Source organism: Myotis nattereri (assembly GCF_964212035.1).
Source record: "Myotis nattereri genome assembly, chromosome: 7".
Classification (NCBI taxonomy): Eukaryota; Metazoa; Chordata; class Mammalia; order Chiroptera; family Vespertilionidae; genus Myotis; species Myotis nattereri.
The window spans coordinates 52,174,447-52,197,200 of record NC_138082.1 but is presented as its reverse complement, the minus strand read 5'-3'; the positions used below and the strand labels follow the sequence as shown (position 1 = coordinate 52,197,200).

The following is a 22,754-nucleotide window of genomic DNA, read 5'->3' as shown; positions in this document are numbered from 1 at the left end:
TTGTTTTATCAGAGAAGAAACAAAATACAGGGAAGGAAATTTGGTTTGTTTCTGTCTCTGCAGTGGAGGCAATCTGATGTTGACAAAGTAATGGAGAGTTTCGCTCCAGCCCCAGGGAGGAGAACGCGCTCTGGAGGTCAGGCAGCCCAGCCCCTGCCTCCAGGAGGAATGTACCTAAACTGGCCACAAAGAACCCTTCAGGGATAAGTGTGCTAAAGCACCATCCATACAGAATTTAACAATAGCTCTGCAATGGGAAAATTTTAAATTAAAGGGCTTTGTGAACACAAAGTTTCACAAGGCACAAATCAAGAAAGAAGACAAAAATAGGACAGAACGGGGCAAGAAGGAAGAAATGGTTTTGACAGACATTTTCAGTTTTATACAATTAAAGTGAATTGTTAAAAACCAGGGAAGCTTTTAAAAACCAAAATGCCATTTTGTACTGATTTTTCTAAAAAACAACAAACAAAACAAAACAAAAAACCCTGACATGCCAACCATGTACACATTCAGAACCACACAGCTACCTAGTTCTCCTTTAGAAGTATCTGATCTAAGCACCAAAAATTGCCAAGCAAAAAAAATAAAAGAATTTTTAGCTTAGTTTCTTTTCAAAGACAGGGCATTCTGAGTGTATTGGAATCAGTACATGTTCATATGAATGCAGGTGCTTACATTGTTTTACACTTAGAATGTTAAAAAAAAAAAAGAGAGAGAGAGAGCGAAGCAAAATTCACTTTTTTTTCTAATGGTCTGTCCTCCCTGGGAATAGTGATTTATGAAAATTCCATTCAGGGAGAAAATTAAGATTCAATTAAAGTTTTTGCATTAGTTTAAGAAAGGAAACTTAACAGAGTCCATGCTGTGTTTTTCTACAGCGGCGCTACTGCCAAATAGCTGTGCATAAACATTTTTCAGTAAATCTGATAACTTTAGGATACTAGAGAGACCTGACATTCAGGAGACTGTATGATAAATTACAGAATGAAGGGTTCATTTACAATGTAACTACACTTTATCATCTACTTAATAGTTGGTTTATATACACTGTGTGTACAGTAAATTCACCTACTCTTAGGAACATGCTATTTTTAGGTATTACCCTCTTTGACTATATGAAATCAAACAAAGGGTAGGGAAAGAGAAAAAACAGGAGCTGTAGAAGAAAAAAAAATAAACCAAGGCACTGAACTCAATGTAGGTAATATGAACTTAAAAACCAGACCTTGAAACTGATTCTAAAGTAGAGGGAAAGCATCATTCCTTATTTTCTCATTTTGTAATAGACATGTACCTAGTAAGCTGTGGATAATGTTTTAATTGTAAAGTTAGGGGGCCCCTTTTTGTTCTTTTTCAAATGAAATACAGGAAATCATTCTACCACATTCACGTCAAGGAGGCAGACTTTCCTATCTAAGTGACAAAAAAAGGGAAGCTGTTCGAATCACGTGGAATGCTGTTAAACTGTGGATTTGGAGCGTGTGAATAATGGGGTCTTTGAGCAGTTTCACTTGAAGAAGAGAAAGGAGAATGGGGGACCTGGGGCAGGGCTCAGGAATTTAGTTTAATTGGATAACAAGAAGCAGAGTTTATGGCAGAATGGCCATGGTGAGAACTCAGGAGAGTCTGGAAGCTCCAGTTTCAGAACTTATCAGCCCGGATGAGAGAGGATGAAATCCAGAATTGAGAGCCCGGGTTACAGCAATGTCATAAATGGGCTATATTATGGGAGTGGTGACCAGCAGATTTATAGAAAGCGCAGAAAGGGAAGCGTTCATTCGAGGTTACAAGCAATGAAGGCAATTGGAAGAGGGAAATGGAACAGCGTGGTGTGTGAGGATGTTCCATTTGAAGATAAGAAATGCTTCTGAGTCTGCGATTGCATTTTGCGAAAGCAGAGAAATTGAGAATCTAAAACTGCTGATGGTTTTTCCTCTGATAGTTCTGTCTTCTCAGTGAAGTATGGCCCAAGGAACATACCGTCATTACCATCAATTAATATAGCGCTCTAAATCCGTACCTGCACTCTCTCGGTGCTCACTACATTTTGTAGTGGAACCAATTCACCAATTTCATTTGTGAAACACTGATGAGGTACACAACTCTTGGATGCTTTATTCACAGACTTTCTTAGCATTTCCTTATAGTACAGTTAATAGGGAAATATACAGCTATAGGTAGATGCATGTGCATTTAAGAAAGTATTTTTTTTTTTTTTTTTTACATTTCTGATATCTCCAATAAATTGCAAGCTTTGTGTGATGGTTAAAAACATCTCGACTGATGCCGAAACCGGTTTGGCTCAGTGGATAGAGCGTCAGCCTGCGGACTGAAAGGTCCCAGGTTCGATTCCGGTCAAGGGCATGTACCTGGGTTGCGGGCACATCCCCAGTAGGAGGTGTGCAGGAGGCAGCTGATCGATGTTTCTCTCTCATCGATGTTTCTAACTCTCTATCGCTCTCCCTTCCTCTCTGTAAAAAATCAATAAAATATATTTAAAAAAAAAAAAACATCTCGACTGAGTCAGTGTCTCAGAGCTCACGTCCTCATCCTGCCACTTCTTTATTGTAGGACCTGCAGCAAGTCCCCTGACCTCAGTTGTATCTTCTGTAAAATGTGAGTTACCGCATTTGCACTGTTTCCCTCTCAGAACTGTGAAAAGTTAATGAGTACAGAGTATTTTATACATTACAAGCAGCTACCCCAAAGCGAGCTGGTATTATCATCATCTGACATATCTGTATACCCTACAGCAATTTCAAAAACACCTGCTCATTCAAGGGACAAAGAGAGCACAGACGCAGAGTACAACTGCCCACGATGAAGGGCTCGGACACCTGGGTGCTGAGTGTGAAAACACCCGCACACACAGCACTGGGCCCTGATTCCCTGGAGGCCAGAGCACCACACGAGAGGCTGCTCTACATATCAGGAGCGTTGGCCACGGGTTCCCAGCAGACTGAACCGTGGCCTGTGGGAGGTCCGCTTGACACCGAGGAGGGAAGGCAGCCAGGTGAGGGACACCTCCTGCACTGACACCTTTCAACTCCCGCTAGAATATCAACACTAACCAACATTCCCTGCCTTAAGTATCACTACTAATGCACATATTTTTAATTAATTTTTCTAACAACTTTAGCCAATTCTGTTTTCTCCTCCCTGTATGACTTCTTTAAGATGAGTTCTGCCCTGGCCGGCGTGGCTCAGTTGGTTGGAGTGTTGCCCCAAGCACCAAGGGTTGAGGATTTGATTGCCCATCAGGGCCCATACCCAGATTTTGGGTTCTATCCCTGGTTGGGGTGCATAGGGAAAGCAACTGATCGATGTTTCTCTCTCACATTGATGTTTCTCTCTCGTGTGCTCTCTCTCTCTCACTTCCTCTCTCTAGAATCAATGGAAAACATATGTTCGAGTATGGATTAAAAAAACAAAACAACAACAAAAAACACTATGATGCGTTGCACATAATTCAGTATGCGCTCAAAGAGTTTAGCACCTTCAGGTACAAACACAGTCAACAGAGACATAAATATTTCAACTGCTGGGACTGGGTCATTCAAATTTTGTAACCTCACCCCCGATCCCTGTGATATTTAACATTGGTGCCAGAAATAGACAGTAGTACTCATTAACACTTCTACAAATAGAACCAATCCTCTCCTCTCAGCCATAAGTATCTCCCAATACAAATCTAACCAAACCGATCAAAACAAAGCCTTCGAAAGCCCATTCTCAGTTAAAACATGAGACTAGCACAGGCAGATCTACCCTGGGGCTCAGGGACCCTCACGAGCAATGGCGCCTTCCAACACTCCCACCTGCTTTTGTAGTTTTAGTTTGTACTATTATTCTTAAAACAGGGCCCCATGTTGTATAAGCTTCAGGCCTTATTAAACTGGGACATACTCCTAATAATCAACACATGAAGAGGAACAGATCACACCTCGTTCTGTTCAGACACACTCTTCCGAGTCACCTTCCCAGACAAAAGGACAAAGTCTGTACAGGGGGTAAATTTCCAGACCACCACAGAACCACTGTCGGGACCACATGTCATATCCCCACCATTTAGAACATTGTGATCTTTCTATTGCCTTCTCCTTCTGGGCCCTTGCATATGATGGCACCATTCCTGAAGTTTCCATTTCTCAGAGAAAGTTTATGGCTGTAGCCCCCAACCAAAGGCTACTCTGAAAGAAATAAGACAATAAAGAGGCCCATATAATGTACTTTTCATAAACAAAGCAATTATGAACAACATATGATTAAAAAGGAAAAAAAAGTCATTTAAATAGTGAACTCTAATTTGACTCTTTAGCAATTCACTATTTAGCAATTTGTTATTTTTATTACATTTTAAATCAATCTATCTAACACAGAAATTCTCTCAACCCCACCACACAGTACTATTCCATTGCTGTAAACCTATATTTCATGGCAAGACAATATCTTTCTATAATAAAATGGCAATAAAAAGAGTACCAATTATCCCAGTATTTTCTCAAAATAGGTAGACTTTCTTTCATGCTTTAATTTTATGTTTTCCTTTGCCCCATACTAAAAGCTTGGCATAATTATCCCTGAACAGGTTGAGCAAGGTCTCCGCAAAATCTGCTCAGGGTGATTATTTAGCTTTTTTTTTGGTTATTTGCAGAATTTAGCTGAGACTGTTACAAGCGGTTTATCAAAATAAATGCTTGATTGGCTTTAGCAGTTTTTCGTAATTGAAAAAATAAAGGAAAAGAGTTTCCTAATAAATGGAGGGAGAGAGAGGTTAAATACTGTAATTACTAACTTGCAAAAAGATTTCCATTTGAATATGGAAACAATGTAAAGGGGTCCCTCGTTTTTTATGGGACTGGAACCACTCGAAAGGATTTAATGATACTGCTGGGTAACTGCAACTTGCAACTGAATAACGTGATTTCTAAGCAGAGTTCCTTACATTTAATAGTGCTAGGGAGTATTTACAATGGGTTATTTTAAAAGGAAAGTTGAATATGCAAATTCCATGATGGGGTGGAATGAAGGAAACTGATTTTTTTTTTTAATGATAAGTTTTTTATTTTCTATCTCAAAATGAAAACCAGTCCAGCTGGTGTTGCTCAGTGGTTGAGTGTTGACCTATAAACCAGGAAGTCACTGTTCCATTCTCGGTCAGGGCACATGCCCAGGTTTCGGGCTCGACCCTCAGTGTGTGGCATGCAGGAGGCAGCCAATTAATGATAATTTCTCATCACTGATGTTTCCATCTCTCTCTCCCTCTCCCTTCCTCTCTGAAATTAATAGAAATATTTTACAAAAAAAACCCCAGCTACTTTTGAGGTCAACAGGCCTGTGAAAGGCAGACGCATAGAAAGTTTTTCCTGTCAAACATTACTACATATTAACTGAAGAGCTCAGGTAAATATGTCTTCACCTTTTAAAGCATACTTGACATGTTTGACCTTTGAACTCTGATTTTCACTCTTTGTAGGGCTCCTTAGTAAGGTTTGAAGGGGTAAAGGTTTTCTGAAGCTCAAAGGACCCTCATTGCTTCCTAACCCTAGTCATATTTAGGCACCGCATTGTGGAAAAGCCATATTCACTAGATTTCAAAGATTCAGCCACTTCAGCTATATATTGTATCTGAACAGGAGATTTCATAAACAAAGGAATCTCCATCCTTCTAAATATCAGTTAACTCCAGCTAATCAGATCTGTTATCAACACTAATCCTAACACATAGATTACCAGCATTACAAAGCAGCCATTACCAATTAGCCCTGCTTCCTAATACCACTAGCCCAGGAAAACCTGCCCACATTACTATATTAAAAGACAGTCGATTCTGAATTGCTGTTTTGTTTGGAAAGGGAGAAAAATAATCAGTATTCCTTTCCAGCTGGCAGTTTTCCTAAATTAGATTAACTTTTAATTTAAATTAAAAATTTTAAAAGCCTTACACAAAGAGACAGTAATTGCCCATTTGAAACATCCAAAAAAAGGTGATTGAAGGGTACAGTAATATGCTTACATGAATAATAAATAATACTTAGCATTTAGATAGAGCTTTCCCCTCATCAAATCACTTCTTTATGAGCATTAACTAATTCACACATTATCCTAGCAAGAAAAGTAAAATGACACGATGAAATGTTTCTCTACTTCAAAGTTGGGTAAACTGAGGCACAAAACGGCCATTCTGTCATGATGATGACATGTGGATTTCAGAACCTGGACTGTATTGTCAGAAGTTTTCTTGCGGGATCTGTATGTGCCAATAAGCTTAATCTGAACTTAATTACTGCCATAGGCACTATGTGGGTTTTGATGACGTTACATAGGTTAATCTTTTATCCCATCTCTCTCACTGGCTATGAGTTGGACAAGATACCTAAAATATTTTTGTCTTAGCATCTTAATCTATAAAATGAAAAAAAATATTTACATACTATCTCTCTCTCTCTCTCTCTCTCTCTCTCTCTCTCTCTCTCTCTCTCTCACACACACACACACACACACACACACACAGTGCCTAGTAAACTCTTAACAAATGGCAGTTATTATTCCCAATAGAAGAAGTTTATAAGACAACTACTAATAGTAAGCTAATGAGTTATTTCAAGTACTCTGACAGAAAACGCAGCCATAACCCCAACTAGAGGTTCAAATGGAATAAAATATTCCATAACCCTTGGAAAAATATTGATGGTAGAACTTTGAAGGCAATGCTTAAATAGTTTAGATTATATGGAATTAATGTACTCCCAGTGAGTACACATTCATTTCAAATTACTGGTTTCCACCCTTTTAAATGTTAAAAAACACACAACCTCATAGATTCAAGATATTGATTTTGCTTGTAACATCCACTGATGGAGAAAATGACTAAGAACCACAGTGAATTTTGTGACACTTGTGTGACACTTCTAAATATATGTTTTTATTCTAATCACAAGAGACATAACATATACCTCCCCCCCCACACACACAAAAAAAAACCCACTGCAGAGCATGTATGGCGTATATCTTTGATGCACATGTGAATTTGAGAAACCTTTGCAGTAAGTCTAAGCTTTCTCACAGGTCTGCAGCCAACAGAGTCCTGAAGGCTAGGAAATAACATACTGTTCAACATTCTGTGTTGCACAGCTGATATCCACCAAAAACATTGAGTGGCCTAATCAATTTCTACATTCTTAAACTTTTTCAAATGGAACTCTGTAGAATGTTTCTTTCAGTGTTTTAGAGCTGGAACATAACAGAAATCTCCCGATGCAAGTCATCCATTTTAAGATAAAAAACACTGATCCAGTGTTTTTACCTTTCTGGCGACCATGTAATGGCATACTCAATCCTTAATGCTTTAATTACAGCCTACTGTGTCACAGTGTGTGTGTGTGTGTGTGTGTGTGTGTGTGTGTATGAACTTTTCGGTTGTTGTTTTTTTCCCCCATTCCCAACAGATGTGATGCAAAATTTTCCCCCAACTCTCAAGCAGCACTCCAAATCTTTCATTATAACAATTTTATTTCTCTCTTCTTTATCTCTTCAACTTTTTTTTCTATTAACACTGTGACAAGATAGAGGCACTATGTGCATGTCTGGTTTTTAACATAACTGGTTTACCATAAAATCCAGTGAAAATATGCCAACCACTGCAAAGAAAATACAAATTTTAAATCTATTTTCATCACACTTATAAATGTGTGCATTTTCAAACTGCTGGAATTTAAAAAATATTTTCATTTCTCCTCATCTGAGGAATTTACATGGTTGCAAAAAAGCTTGTTGAGACCTTATTTTGGTGTTTGTGGAACATAATCTGGCCAGCCTGAAGCATCCTGAATGACAGCTGCAGCTTTCTTGGGGGCTCTGTGAAGCTCTACTAGTATTGCATGTTACACACAAGTTACTTTTAATGCTCTTCCAAGGCATGTTAAATGCTACACAAACTTTACACTTAGTGGCTCTAATGTTTAACTTATCTATCAGTAAATTTGAACCCACAATTCATCTGCTTGTCCATGTTGATGAATTCCATCTATTATTATTTCTAAATGAGGGTATTTTTTTTTTAAAGAACTTGATTTTGATTAATAGCAGTTACTGATTATGGTCATGAAAAGAAATGCCTAGAACCTTTGCCCCAGATATTCAACATGGTAAAATCAAGGATGTAAAGGTAGTGGCTTAATAGTTTTATTTAAACTGTGACATTATTAATAGGCATGAACAATCCATTCAAATATTGTGTATTAAATGTGACTACTGTATTTATTGAAAAATTTAAGTACCATCTAGTAAAACAAACCTAAACATGATGATTCAAACAGGTAGAAGTGTTTGTATTTATTTCAGGTTTAGACTATGCTAATTTTTCTTTTTGCTAAGTGACCTAAAGTACATTATTTAAAATACAAAATTCACAATACTACTCTCTGCATAACGTGCCAAAACATTAAATTTAGAATGCATGTTTTTGATCGATAGAATTGTGTTCTGAGCTACATACAAAAATCATAGTCTTTGAAGAGCAATGTTGAAATATCAGCCATTGTACATCACAGAGAAAATATTTTTATTTTGTTGAGTTGGTTGAGGTGACATTGGTTAGTATAATTATATAGGCTTCAAGTATACAATGCTGTAATATATCACTGTGTGTTTACACCCCAGGTGAGAAAATTTTTATTGGCTGAAGTTCTGACAAAATTTCATTTTTAAGAAATTTTTTATTAAGTTTTTTTTCTAGAACAATAATCTCATTTAAAACAAAAAACATGTATAGCAAATATGCCCAAAGGTATACACAAACTGATGAAACCTTCATGTTCCTGTCACAGCAATGGTAGCATCAATTGCATCTGGTAGGAGAAATCTTAACATTTCTGTCCTATCCTCATTGCCTGGCAGCGATTGTCACTTTACAATCACTATACAATTATTCTTAATTTCTGTTTAGGAATAAAATTTCAATCATTTTTATTTCAGGACATTCAGAATATTACAAAAACAACCAGGCTTACCATGTGTATCTGTCATAAGTCCTCTCTTCAACAATTTAAGCCTCATTTTATTTTAGTAGGAAAACTTGCCCTGATATCAGGTTATTTCAAAGATACAGAGACAAAACAAAAGCAAAGAAGATTAAAAACCCAGAAAAGGTAGAATTTGGAATGTGTTTTTAGTAGATTAAAATAATTTTTGCAGAATGATCCAGTCACAACTAAGTGCATGTCAAGCAACATTTGGAAAATAACAGTGATCTTTTGTCATCATTGTAAAATCCATAAAAATGAAACTTCCAAGGATACGGCCCTTTTATGTTACCTTAATTTTCAGGCAACTTAACAGTGACCTATTTATGGTAAAAGCTTTGTTAAGAAGATAAAAGAGCCAAACTATTTGTGAAAAGAGGTGAGCAGTGAATGTTTCTTTTTTCTTTTAATATATATTTTACAGTGAAAAATGTATTTATTTGTAGTTATGAAAAATGCGTATTTATCAGATGTATCTAGTCTTGATATAATCATAAATTTTAAGTTATCTCAAATATACTGTTTTAGATATTTGATTAAAAGGAAATTATATTTAAAATTATTTTAACAATTATTTCAAGAAAAAAAAAGCCCAATTTTGATATTGAATTCTATGTGTTTACATTTTATAATAGCACACATTTCTCACCATTTAAAAGGAGCTTTCTATAAAGAGATGACTTAGTCATTGGAAATTCTTAAAAAGAAATTAATATGATGTCATCAGAATAACTGAACCCTGACCATTTTGCACTGTTATTCTGATAGAATTGTTTGAGAATTAAAGGGGGAGAAAACACACTTGACATACAGACACCCACATGCCACCTCATGTTCAGTGTTCCTACTACCAATAAGAATGATGTATGTGACAGCTGACCCTAACCAGTGCCTTAATTAACTGGTATTAAGTGATAATTAAGACTATTCCAATTAAGTTTTAATTTAAAAAAATTTAGGACAGACTCAGTCATTCAATAAAGAGTTGTAGGTGTTTGGTGTGTTTCTAGGCACAGAATATAGCAATTTACTATTGACAAGCACTAACGGACGAGGTCATTTCACAAGTATAGTGTGGACAAAGGTGAGCCGGGCAACTGATGAAATCTGTAGCCAAGGCGAAATAGCAATCTCTGAGCCAAATGGTAATAAAGTTACTGAAACGAAGCAATGTCGTTTCCAAACCGAACTGTCATGAAGGAGGATATGAGCTTCGAACTGGCATGTCAGTAGTAATTAAAATATTAGTTCTCTTTTATAAAAAGTTCCAAATGGCTTTAATAGTCTTACTGATGCTTTATTCAAACAGCTAACGTGAGGTGAGGGGGAGGTGACTGGGAGGACTGCGGGCATGGAGTGGGTGGGGTAGAGGTTTGGAGGGAGGTCGGGCAAAATCTGTAAGAGCACACACTGGGATCCATGAATGCTCCCACAAACACAGTACTATATGCCCCAGAGTGAAAGAGTTAAAGGGACTCAGTAAAAAAAGGATACATACGATATGAATGCTTTAAAAGCAACGGCTGCATGTAGACCATACTTATTGTCCACAAGGACAGGGGGCGTTTCTGCGAGGGAAGATGACAAAAGTAAAGTTCTGGAAATAGATTTTCTCTTGAAGAGTCTAAGATGTTTTCTGTGCAAGGCTCTCTGGTTGAGCCCCTAGTTGAAATGACTCATTTGTCAAGTCAAATACTTGGTCAACTTATTCAGGAAGGATGTGACTAACACATTAGGTGAAAATATAAACAAAGCTTTAAGAAAATGCATTTGCTTTTGTGCCTGGCTTTCCCCCACTAGAGAGCTTGAGCTCACTACAAACAAGAGAATAAAACCGGTTATAGCTGCTATTGGTATTGTTTTTGCTGTTCTCATACTGAAAATAAAGCAGATTACCTATGTGTGTGTGTGAGTGACTCAATGAGACATTATGGAACCACGGCTCTCTGGCTAGAAATAATCAAAGGTCATCAGACCCAGGATCCTACCTGGCCTGACATCAGAGTGAGAGGGCTCTCAGCAGTCACGCACAGTGTTTGAGGAAAAGGACTGTGAAAATGGAGCCGGGCGCTCTTCATATGTGCGTCAGAGTGCAAGACTCCATACAAACTGAGTGTCATCCTGGGGACTCAGCTTCTCTTAAAGCCCAGCGCCCACCTGCACCACAGAATGTGGCCCTTGGCGAACACAGAGAAGGAAGACGCCCACCCTGCAGTGAATGAGCTGCGCGGCCCAAATCCAAATCCACAGGCTCTCGCAGCCAACACGCTCCTCTCTGCAGTGCAAGGCTTCCCAAAGAGGAATAGCCTTAAAGCAGCCCGCCCCATTCTGCATGGCATCTACTTTGCAACCAGCTCATCACATGTGATCATCTTTCTCTTAATTGAACCTCCCCTCACATTGTTCAATGAAGAAAGGGCTTATCAAGACAGAAATATAGAGCACAAAGGAATCACCAGGGACCTAGGACCAGGTCAGCAAATCAAGGGGACCTTAGATTCAGTTTGCAGGAGAAAAGGACAAAAGTTTGGAAACGTCTATAATTTTTTTCTGTTTCCCTCAAAGCATGGTCCTACTTTACCAACGACAGACAGCACTCCCCACCCAGCTGTTAGAAGGACTTTGCAGACCTCAGATTCCGTTACCGGAGAAGTCTCCTCTTGCCAGCCCCGGCCCGGCCCAGTCCCAGTAAAGCAAAATAAACAGATAGCACATGCTTTTGGAACGAAAGCTGGCTTTTCTTCTCATATCTATGAACAAAAAAATAGAATGGTGTTTTAAAAGGGGCAGACTGATCAATGTATTTTTTTTTCTCACTCTCAGAAGCTCCACTGGGGGAAAAAAAAGAAATATACGAGCCAGATGTAAGTTGTTACTTATATTTCATTTCTTACTGCTTTACAAGTGTTAACATATGCTGTCATCTATCAGCCCATGAGGAAAACAACAATACTAATATTAGCTGACTTAGAAATGTTCAATGGCAACTAATAAACAATCGACGGTGACTGCTTCTGTGCCAGGAAGCAAGCGGGACGTATCTGTAAACTACTCCCTGAAGTTGTGTGCCTGCTACACAAATTTTAAAAACTGTGCCAAAGCAGTCATTATCCATTACCGTTCCAGTGGTAATCACTAGAGTTCTGGCACATAAAATACGCTCCTGATGCAGAAAGCAATTGTGTCAATGGACAACCACTGTTTCTTAGGGATCAGGGTAGAAGTCACCCATACACCTCTCCCAAACTGTGCACTTTCACCCTGGGGGTCTATGGGCCTTAGAAAGAGCTAGAAAGTGAGGTTTGGCAAGGATGCAAACTACTCACTAGTGAAAAACATGGAGATTACGTAACTTCTGGTCTGTCCCTGGTTTATTTTGCTCTTTATTTTGGTAAGGCTACATGGCCTTCCTCCACGGGCAATACATCTGTACGGGACTGAAAATCATAAGCAATTAGTGTCCTGACCAACAAGAGTGTCCTCTCCAATGACGCTTCGGGATGTGCCCAGTGCAGGTGGAAATGTGTTTGTGAAAAGCGAGGTGAGGGGAAGCACAGACAGACTCGCACTGCCCCTGGGAAGCAGAAGTGAGTTTAGTTCTGGGCAAGATTTCATGCTGCCTGGCTGTGGCATAGGTGTCAGCTAAATGAAAGGTTTTATTTAGCGCCAATTTTAACAAAATCCAATGTTTACCTTATGCCACGATAGGGATTTGGAGTTCTTCCTCAACACCCTAAAAGGAAGTAAACCAGAATTCAGCATGAGATGAAGGTGCTATTTCATCTTGAACAGCTCCTACCCTCACCCTAGGGAATACCTTATTTATTGGTAAAAATAAAGACCTAGAGCATTAGCTAAAGAGACACAATTACAAGATTCAAGATTACACAGTGTTCATCTGTACACAATGGCTTGTCTGACTACAAAGAACTACCCGTTTGAAATCTTTTCATTTCATACAAACTCTTTATTGCTTCACTAAAACTAAAATGCACATATTGTGCACATGCGCGCATGCACACTCCCCTCCCCGCCCCCCCCCCCCCCAACACACACACACCATGAGGGGGAAAAAGAGCATTCATTTCTAACCACAGAGCTGCAATAAAATCAAATATCCTTTTCACACCAAAGGCATCACCTGGATTAGAAGCCTCAAAGTAAGTCCAGATACCATAACAAATGTACATTTCACCAGACTTGGAATTCTAATTGTGTTTAATACAGTTTCATGTTGCATCAAAGTACAAAATCAATACCATTTGTCCAGCACACAGGAAAAATGGAATCTATAAACGGCTCTTATTGAGTAATTAAACACCTATTATTGTCGTGGGCAGTGAAACAATGAATATGATAAGATAAATTTTTGCAGGAAAATACTGCAGTGATTAATACCTCCCTACGTATTAAATAAAAATGACTGCCTTTTGTGCAGTACTGCTGGCTGAAGAACGGGGACGCGAGAAGTAGTTGCCAGTGCCACAATAACAGGCTAACCTTGAACTGAACTCCTTTCCTCAAGAAATTAAATGCTGTCGCAGGACTTTAAATCCCCCCACTTAGAGCTCATTTGTGCGCCATGTAACCTGCAGCTCCTGAAAGGAACTCATTATCTTCAGAAGGAGAATCCCTTTTTAATTTCTTTATGAATGTGTATATTGTTTCTACCAAAAAAAAAAAGTATTTCAATGTCCAAAAAGGATAAGAATATTAACAGTGTAAGCAAGGCAATGAGACTTGTACCAATCAGATACAACTTCTAGTTCCAGGAATTCACGTGCAGAATGTAATCTGTTATGGAAAACTGAACATTAGATTGAGAAGGAGGTTGGGGGAAATGCATATTTAGAAAAAAGAGATTAATCTGTTAGACTGATGCTAAAGCTCCTGCGGATGCAGTTGCTAGAGTTCCTGTATCTTCCTGGGTCTCTTTTTCTCTCTGGCATAAGCATGAAACCCCTCATCCATTCGACAGACCCCAGGCCCTGCGCGCGCGCGCACACACACACACACACTCCCCACCCACCACATGGTTCCTCTGTCGCTTTGCTTTGCTTTCTTTCACTTAAGAATGATGCTCCAGGAACAACTGCAAAGTACAAAAGATGAATCTATGGATGTGGCACTTGTAAAGGGTAACCCTATTTCACAAGTGAGAAGGGACAAAAAAGAAAGAAAAAAGGCCACTGAAGCAATAACTGCACACTGAATTACCATTAAATTGTAAGATTTACAATCCAACGTGCAGTAAGTGCATATCTAATGGAGTTTGTCCTCTAAAAGAATATGAAGTGAATCTTCACAGCATAGCATGTGTGTAGGGGATACACGTTTTGTTTCATCTTTTTGTAAAATTGAAAACAAAAAAGTTCAAAACACACAAAAAGGACACATTGATGCAACACCAGCAAAACCCCGAGGCAAACTTAGATGCTTACTTAATTTTAAATGCACTTTATATTAAGTATTCTCATTTTGTATCAACCTTAAGTTCATTTCTCCAAATACAAAAGACATATAATCAGTAAGTATGGCAACACAGAAGTCATGCTTCACACAGCATTAATATGTGAACAGTTAAAGTTCTTGAATCATTAACTAAATTAAATTTAAAAAAAACTGTCTCTAAATGATTGGTTATAAATTGTGAGATGCTTTTGCTGAAAGCAAAAATAAGAGTTTATTAGTAGTATTGTGTCAATTAATAAAGGCAAATGAATTCTTATATTGACAAAGTGGAGAGAATTTAAATATGATACTAATATAGAAAAAATATCAATAACATTAGACTATGTTCATTTTTATTAACACAACCCCCCAGAAAGAAACTGACTATTTTAGAGAAAAATTACTTAAACTACTCTAATTTTTAATAATCATTAAAAACAAACCATTTCTCTGTGCTGCTTTCTAAAGTAAACAGATTCATGAAATAATGTCCATTTTCCACCTCACGACCAATATCTAATAAAACATCTAGTCAAAGATTCACGCACATAGATACAATTTTAGCAAATAGCCTGTTTCTGGAAGAGGAAACTTGAAATAAGGTAGCTTAAACAATATTATTAAAATATTTATTTTATGTAGATAAATAGGTGTAAAGTAGTATTTCAGAAGTCACTGTCCTTGAATTAAGTAAAATGTAAAACTATCACGCCGATTTTGCAAACCTATGCTTTGCTCTTCTCACCTCTCCCACACGATCTGAATTTTATTTTAAAGGATTAACAAGTAACAACACATTTGATCGGCAATGATATCCTTGTTCTTTTAAACCCTGGTGAGTCAAGTTCGCTAAAGGTGAAGTACTGGAATTATCAGTACAAGTGGCTATGTCATCACAGCCTTCAGAAAGGTGCTCTATAGAAATACCTAAATAAACAGCAGCATAAAAGGATTTTATAGATGAGATACACACAGATCTCTATACCACACACACACACACACACACACACACACACACAGCCTGACTCTGGTTCTTAAAAATATAAAACAGATCCACTATTGTATAGAAACTAAAAGGCATTGGTAATCTCCTTTCACATTAATTTCAACGCCAATGCTCGTTTAAATGATGTACCATCCCCCCCCCCTTCACTTTGCCAAGATATTTGAAAGATTATCTTTAAAAAGCAGTTGGTTAAAGCCCCTCTCTATGCTACAGTGAGCCGGAGAATTTCCAGCATCTGATGAAGACCAGTGGACCACCTGATACTTTTTCAGCAGGGTGATAAAATTAAAGGATGGCTTTGATTTGCTTGAAGGATTACTTCCTTTACTTAATTGTTTAAAGTGCACAGTATTAACACAAAGAGGGGGGAAGAAGAAAATTAAGAAGGTGACTGTAGAGCCTGAGCTAATTGCAAGCTGATTAGATTGTGCCATGCAAAAGCTCTCCCTCCGTTACATACCATCACAGGCTCTGGTCTTTTCCACCCTGCTGCTGCAGCAAACAAGCTGATTTGCTAACAAAGTGGTCAGCCTGGGCACTCACACAGCGCTCACCGGGTCCACAGACGGCTGCTCTCCATGCAGAGAATCTCAAGCTCCATTTTCCAATCTGATTACACGGCTCCTTGTTCCAGCAGCCTTAAACCTTCATGGCAGTTTACCAACATTTTCATCACTTTTTTTTCTTTTACAAAGCAAAAGAACTGATAAGCTCTCAGGTACCCAGGATTTCATAGTCAATGGCTGGCCAGCAGCCAGCATTCCCTCACCACACAACTGTTTCGGGCCACACTGCATAAAGCAGACAGGATTTGCCAGACAGCACACAACTATTAGAATTTTGCCGTGTGGACAGGGAAGCAGCATGTTTCTGTCCTTACAGATGTCGACTATTGTGTCTAATCACATCTAGCAAGTACAGAGACCTCATAAGCCCCCTGCCTGCCCCCACCCCCGTAAAACAGAGGCAATGCATAGCAAACCAATGAGCAAATGCCCCGGAATTCACTGTTACCCTCACTACTGTGCTCAGCAACTCTGCCTGGTAAATGCAAAGCACTAATAACTGTCTTTTAAAGTCCTGGTCTGATGACCTGGACCAATTACCTCGATTAGCATGAAAATGATGCTTAGTGACTTTTCATCAAAACCTTAAATTTTGTGGGTAACACAAAATCACTGATTAGCATCTTAAAATGTTGGCAATTCCCTAGAACTTAAAAAAAAAAAGACAAACCCAAAGAAGCAGAATTGAAGCACCAAATTTATCATCTAAAGCAACCTCATGAGAATTAATCTTACTCCCTTTAGTTCCCAGAAATCACATAATGCGGTTAGCAAGAGTGCCAAAGTAATACAGTCACAATTCAAAAGTGTAAAGCAATGACTGCTACAGCATTTCAAGTACAACACCTGTGTAACCCTTCCTCCTAGGGAATATTTTTGAAATTCACTTTTCCCTATAGCCTATGGGCCTAAAATGCAAACGAAACCTGGGCCTAAAATATGGACTTGACAGTGAGACAACGTAAATGTTCACTCACTGGATGCTCCATTCAAACCAAAACCCCCCAAAATAATAGCAGAGCCTCCTTCAGCCATGGCCAATAACTTGCTAACAAAAGATGACAAAAAGGAAAGCAAAGGCTTTTAAAGGCTGTGGCTACTCCTAGCTATTTTCTGCATAATATTTAACAATAATAAAAGGTTGGGAGGGGAGGGAAGAAGAGAGGTGTCTACAGGTATGGGGGGAAATGTACACTTCCACTTGCACAGTGCCTCAGTTCTCCAGCTCACCCTCCGCATCTCAGAGTCATTGGCTGGAGTCCCAGCCCTGCCTCCAGGAGGGGGGGGGTTTGAGCTCACACACCCCAGTGGGGACATTCGAGGTTTTGAGTGTGCCAGACAGAAGGGTTATTCCCCCTAGCTGATGAGGAGGACGCTTGTCCCCTGGGCAGGGGACAACTGGATGAGTGACTGTCGTAAGAGTCAGGCAATGGACGTGCTGCTGACTCACGAATGGACTCTGACAGCAAGCCCACTTCAGTCCCGCTGCTGGGAGTGGGAGTGGGAGCGGTTCGCCACAGCAGCACTGACAGGTACATGCAAAAGTTAGGGGAGGATGGCAGAGAGAGGGAGGAGGGAATGAATGGACAAATGCAGCAGCCACTCCTTCTCCAGACATATGCATACAAGCAATAAGCATTTTTCCTATTGCAAGTTGATATTGCCCAACAGAAAAAAAAGAGATATGTTTGGGGATATGCATATTTAGAACACCCACAAGGTTTATGAATGGACTTTAAAAAAGAGGACGTGCATTTTTAAAAACTGATAGGGGAGGCCCGGTAAATATCCACATTCACAATACTGCCAAAGCCCACAAACTCAGACAGTATACATAGACAACCATATATGTATTTGCATGTGGGTGGTATTCTGCATAAATGACTGTCAACTTAAAATGCCATTCTCTAATTTATATGCAAATTCTACCTCTGGTAAAATAAAAACATATTTTAAGCAGCTTATAGTGCCAACACATTATTCCCATGACTGATTCCTAGTAAACTATTTATGCCAACTGTGGGTTGGTGTGGGTTTTTTTTATGATTTATTGGATGGTGAACGAAACCACTTAAACTATAGTTGTCTGAATGAATCAGTAATTTTCATGTTTCTAATTAAAATGTAAACAGCGTAATGAAGACATCAAGTTTTTAGGCAAATGTCTCTCCTAGTGCCACTTGGGGTATGGTAATTACTGGAGCAGATCTATGGATGCTCCAGAATCCTCTACAAGTCCAGATTAAAAGCATTACTGCTAAACCTGGCTTTCTACCCGAGGGAATAGTGTGCTCTAACCCATTCCCAGTTTGCTTACAGATGCACATTGGCACTACCTTTAAAACCTGGTCATTAAAAAAAAAAAAAAATCAAAGTGGAAAATGACAAATGAAGTAATTTATATTTAAAATGTGGAGTATAAAACATTTACTGGCAATCAAAACACTGGAACTAGATCTATTTTGATTTGATTCCTTGCCATTAGCTTCTTGGAAAAAGAAAAAGAAACAGAAAAGAAATGAAAACAATAACCAAAGAGTACACTGTCTACCCTAAATTTCTAGAGCCCAGATCTGGGTGGAGGGGTGCTGATTCCAGATTCAAAGACGTTAGCTTCCAGGATTTATTTTTTTAAATGAACAGTTTAAATGAAAGAAGTTCACAACATACACATTAGCAAAATTTAAAATAACCCTGGAATAAAAATATGTCATTTTCCCCTCTCCTATTCAAGAATGTAAAAGTGCCTTTGATAGGAAGCTGTACTCTGTTTTTATTTTAGCATCTATTTCTCTGTGAAATTCGTCAAAATTTATCCTAAAGCAAATGACCTCTTGCACGTGCTGAAGAAAGACATCACCCCTTCTGCCTACAACTGTTAATTGAACTTCTCTCTGAAGCCTGTTTTTCCAAGTTAACCAGCAAGCTGGCTTTACATATTTACCACCTAGCACATGAACAGTTCGTTGTTTTTTTTTTTTTTTTTAAATTATAATTCTGCAACACCCCTCCCTCCGCACACCCTTTAGAACACTGGCAGTTGAGTAGTTACAGCTGAAATCTGCAGTGATATGAAAAGTCTAAAAATGCATGATAAAAGGAGGCTTCTCCTCCCCCCCCCCCACTCCACCCCCAGCCCTGGACTCAAAGTCCACACACAGACTGATATGGCCCATTTTCATATTATTTTTACATAAATGCTAGACAAGCATGTTGCTAAGGTTGGCTGTGGAATCAAAAATGGATAAGAAATGTGAATGTGTGCGGGGTGACGTGTGGCAGAGAGAGCGAGCAATTTTTGCACTGTTATGTTTTATTACTAAAGTAATGCAGACAAATAAATGTATATCCACCATCCTGGGGTCAGAGGGAATGTTTAATCTAAAAGCGTTTTCTACCACTTTTCCATCTGAAAACATAAGCTTTCCCCCCTCCTCCCTGGGCTTAGAGACACAGTATTTTGGGGTGGGGGAGGGGTGGGACATGGAGAAAGAGAGTATTTGAAAGAGGCGCATTTTGGTGATGTTTAATTTTTTTAACACCTCTGGGGGTTTTCCAAGGGAAAGAAAGCTGATTAAACAAGGCCAAGTGTTTTGTCGGCTTGGGGGTGATATCATAGTTGTGTTCAATATCAGAAGTGTTGCCAGTACAGGCATCATTTCTATTCGCTTTGTGGCAGAAAGGTAAACACTGGATTGCATTGTGGATTAAAACAATAAGAAATCCCTTTCCTCTCCGGCTTTCAAGGCCGTGTTAATCGGGTGTAATTTTTAATGAACACTAGCTGCTTGGTACTCATTCAAGACGTTTCATTAGAAGGTTATTCATTTAAAAATCAACGTTTCAACCATATCAAGCTGTAACCTTTCTTGAAATGTAAATGAATGGTTTAAATGAGAAGATTAATAAAGAAGGGATGTTCCAATTCCAAGCATGGCATGCTATGTATTTTTAAATTTGTCTATGCCAGATGCTGTCAGTCAGAACAAAAAACTGTCCAAGCAGACAATCTGTGCGTCTGAATGTTGATCATGTTGGAAAGTACAGGGGGGAGGGGGGAGAGTGTGTCAAGGATTCATGGTCCTTCATCTTTGCAGTAGAGCAAACACGTCTCTCAGTATAGCGACAGACAGCTGCTTCCACTTTCTAATGTGCCCTAACTTAGATCACTGAAAGAATTGTCAGCACTCAGAGAAACACACAAAGATAACACAGCCAGCTGCCATGGAGGGGAAAAACAGCCCAGCTCAGAAGAAATGGGATTTGTTCCATTTGCATGATGCTGCCTCCCCTGGGCCCCTTTCTTTCAAATCTAAAGCACAAAAGACAACACTTAACATATTTGCTTAAAGATGACAACCTCATGTTGATTTCATTTGGATGTAACAGTGTCAGGATTACAGATATAAGAATATATTATATCTGTAACAGAGACTGACAAATGTACCCATCAGTGGAACTGTCTGATTCATCTGCTTATACAGCCATTTTACCATCCCAAGGGTGCCATCTAAGTAGTAACTTTAGAAGACTGAAGGTCTAATTTTATTACACCACATTTCAACCTACTAAACAATATTATTTCTAAAATAGATCATTTTTATTGGAAGTCTCCCTGATGAAAAATCCAGTAGACACCAGAGAATTTATGAACTGTATGGGTCCTTTGAACTCAATATACTGCCCATTTTAAACAACTTTTCTTGCTGTATGGCAAAATCCCGGTATCAAATAAGTGCAAGTTAGAGAGAATATGTATGTTCTGAGTGCCTAAGAATACTGGTATAGTAAACAGATTTGAGAAAGGGAGAGAGATTGATTATATGGACAACTATAAAATCAGGCCTTACCTGGTCTGTTGGAATAAATTCTTTGTAACCACTTACTCTGTCTATTCCATTATGTCTTCCCTCAATACAGCATCCATACTTCAATAGCAGCTATATGAATAATCATTGCCTGTCAATATCTTGTAGACATATACTCAATCTGATTTCTAGTCAAGGTATTCTTTAGGCAGAGGATAAGACAAGAGAATGGCTTAACGCTGCCCTGGCTAGCCAGCAGTCAGTATAATATGTACAACTTAGGAAATCACGATTCTGATCTGGAGCCTACATACCTTTCTAATCTTCCTTCTGTGTGAGTTTATGGATTTAGACTTTGTCTTGTAAGCAAAGCAATAGATATAAGATGATGTGATTAAATTGATGATTTCTTTGCATCCGCATCACTCTAATTTACTTGATTGGAATTATGGGGGCAAGAACAGAGACCCAAGGAGCAGGTAGAGAGGAAACAGCTATTCTCTTCACATAGGCAGTAGACACATGGACACATATACGTACATACACAGCCCCACAGCCCGAAACACTGACTTCCCATAATGAAATGCTGGCTCCCTCTGCTCCTGCTTTGTCCAAAGGCAGCTCTACTGCATGTTGCTGTTTACTGGCAACAGTATAATTCACTCATTCGGTCTTGTTTTATAAAATAGACTTAACTGCTATATGTGAAATCTCTGCACAGCAGATGGTTGCCAATCGTTATTTTTCCGTTTGTTTAGTTTCTAGTAAGAACAAGGAAAACTGTGGCGTGGTGATGCAGAGAAAACTAGCAGCCTGCATGATAACCCAACCAGTGCCAGAAGACACATGTAAAAAAAACCACCACACTTTTATCACATGGTATATCAAGGCTAAATAAAATGTTGAGGGATGGGGGAGGCTGCTACCAACCCCGCCATCCCCATCCATAAAGAAAAACTGCCATTTGAATAATTTATTTTATTTCTTAGTATAAGATCCTCTAAGGCTTAGCCACTATATATATTTTAAGTGATCCAAGTTTCTAGAAGCAACTTATTATCACCATTAATGTTTGTCATCACCCAAGCGGAAATCACTTTCTTTACCTCTGAGTGGCCCAGTTGTCCAACAGAAACTGGGAAATAGGAGCCATTTGTGGACAAGTACACATGCACACAAAATTAAGCTGTAAATATCTGGACCAGGTTATTACTGGAATCTGGAAACATCTGGGGCTACAGAACAAGCCAAGCCCCATTTCCACAATGTCCAGGTAATTGCTTAAATGATTTATACCTTACTGCTTCTATTAAAAATGTCTTTAAAGAGAAACATTTGTAGGCTTGGTTCTGCAATAAAAACCGGTATCTGATTTCAGTTGTACAAAATGTTGTGAGAGATGCTCCCTTTCTTCAAGGACACATGCATGACTAAACTAAACCTTGGACAAAGACGGCGCACTGAAAGAAGGCATGGTCAGTCACTCCCAGAAAACATCCTCATCAGAAAAGCACATTTTAATGGTTTATTTGTGATTACTTTTTATTCTGATCAAAAGAATCCATTGAAAACATTCTCTTTGTGCACATACAACAAATATATTCAAGCCATGTTACCTCAATATCCATTTTAAATTTCAGTTTTAACTAACTTCTTGTAAGTGATGTTTACTGATCTTGAACTGACTGAATACCATGCCAAACCTATCACTGAGAAACAGATAAGTGCCACCTCCCAGGCTGCCCCTGGGGATGCTTAGTTAAGAATCTGGAGCAAGATTTAAATTGGCTCACTTAGTCTGTTTAGAGCTACCAACTGGCCCATTCAGAATGCAATCACCTTTCTCATGGGTTGCTTTATTACACACACACACACACACACACACACACACACACAC

At 38.8% G+C, this 22,754-nt stretch overlaps 1 protein-coding gene across 1 annotated transcript in view; it reads right to left on the bottom strand.

Moving 5' to 3' along the window:
• Window positions 1-22,754, bottom strand: part of FIGN (fidgetin, microtubule severing factor) — a gene marked incomplete at both ends in the record, with an annotated part of 119,426 nt that overhangs the window by 81,347 nt on the left and 15,325 nt on the right. Inside the window, one exon of the mRNA XM_081096090.1 lies at window positions 17,349-17,432. Coding sequence (XP_080952216.1) covers window positions 17,349-17,432 — 84 coding nt within the window. The remainder of the gene's footprint in view (window positions 1-17,348; window positions 17,433-22,754) is intronic.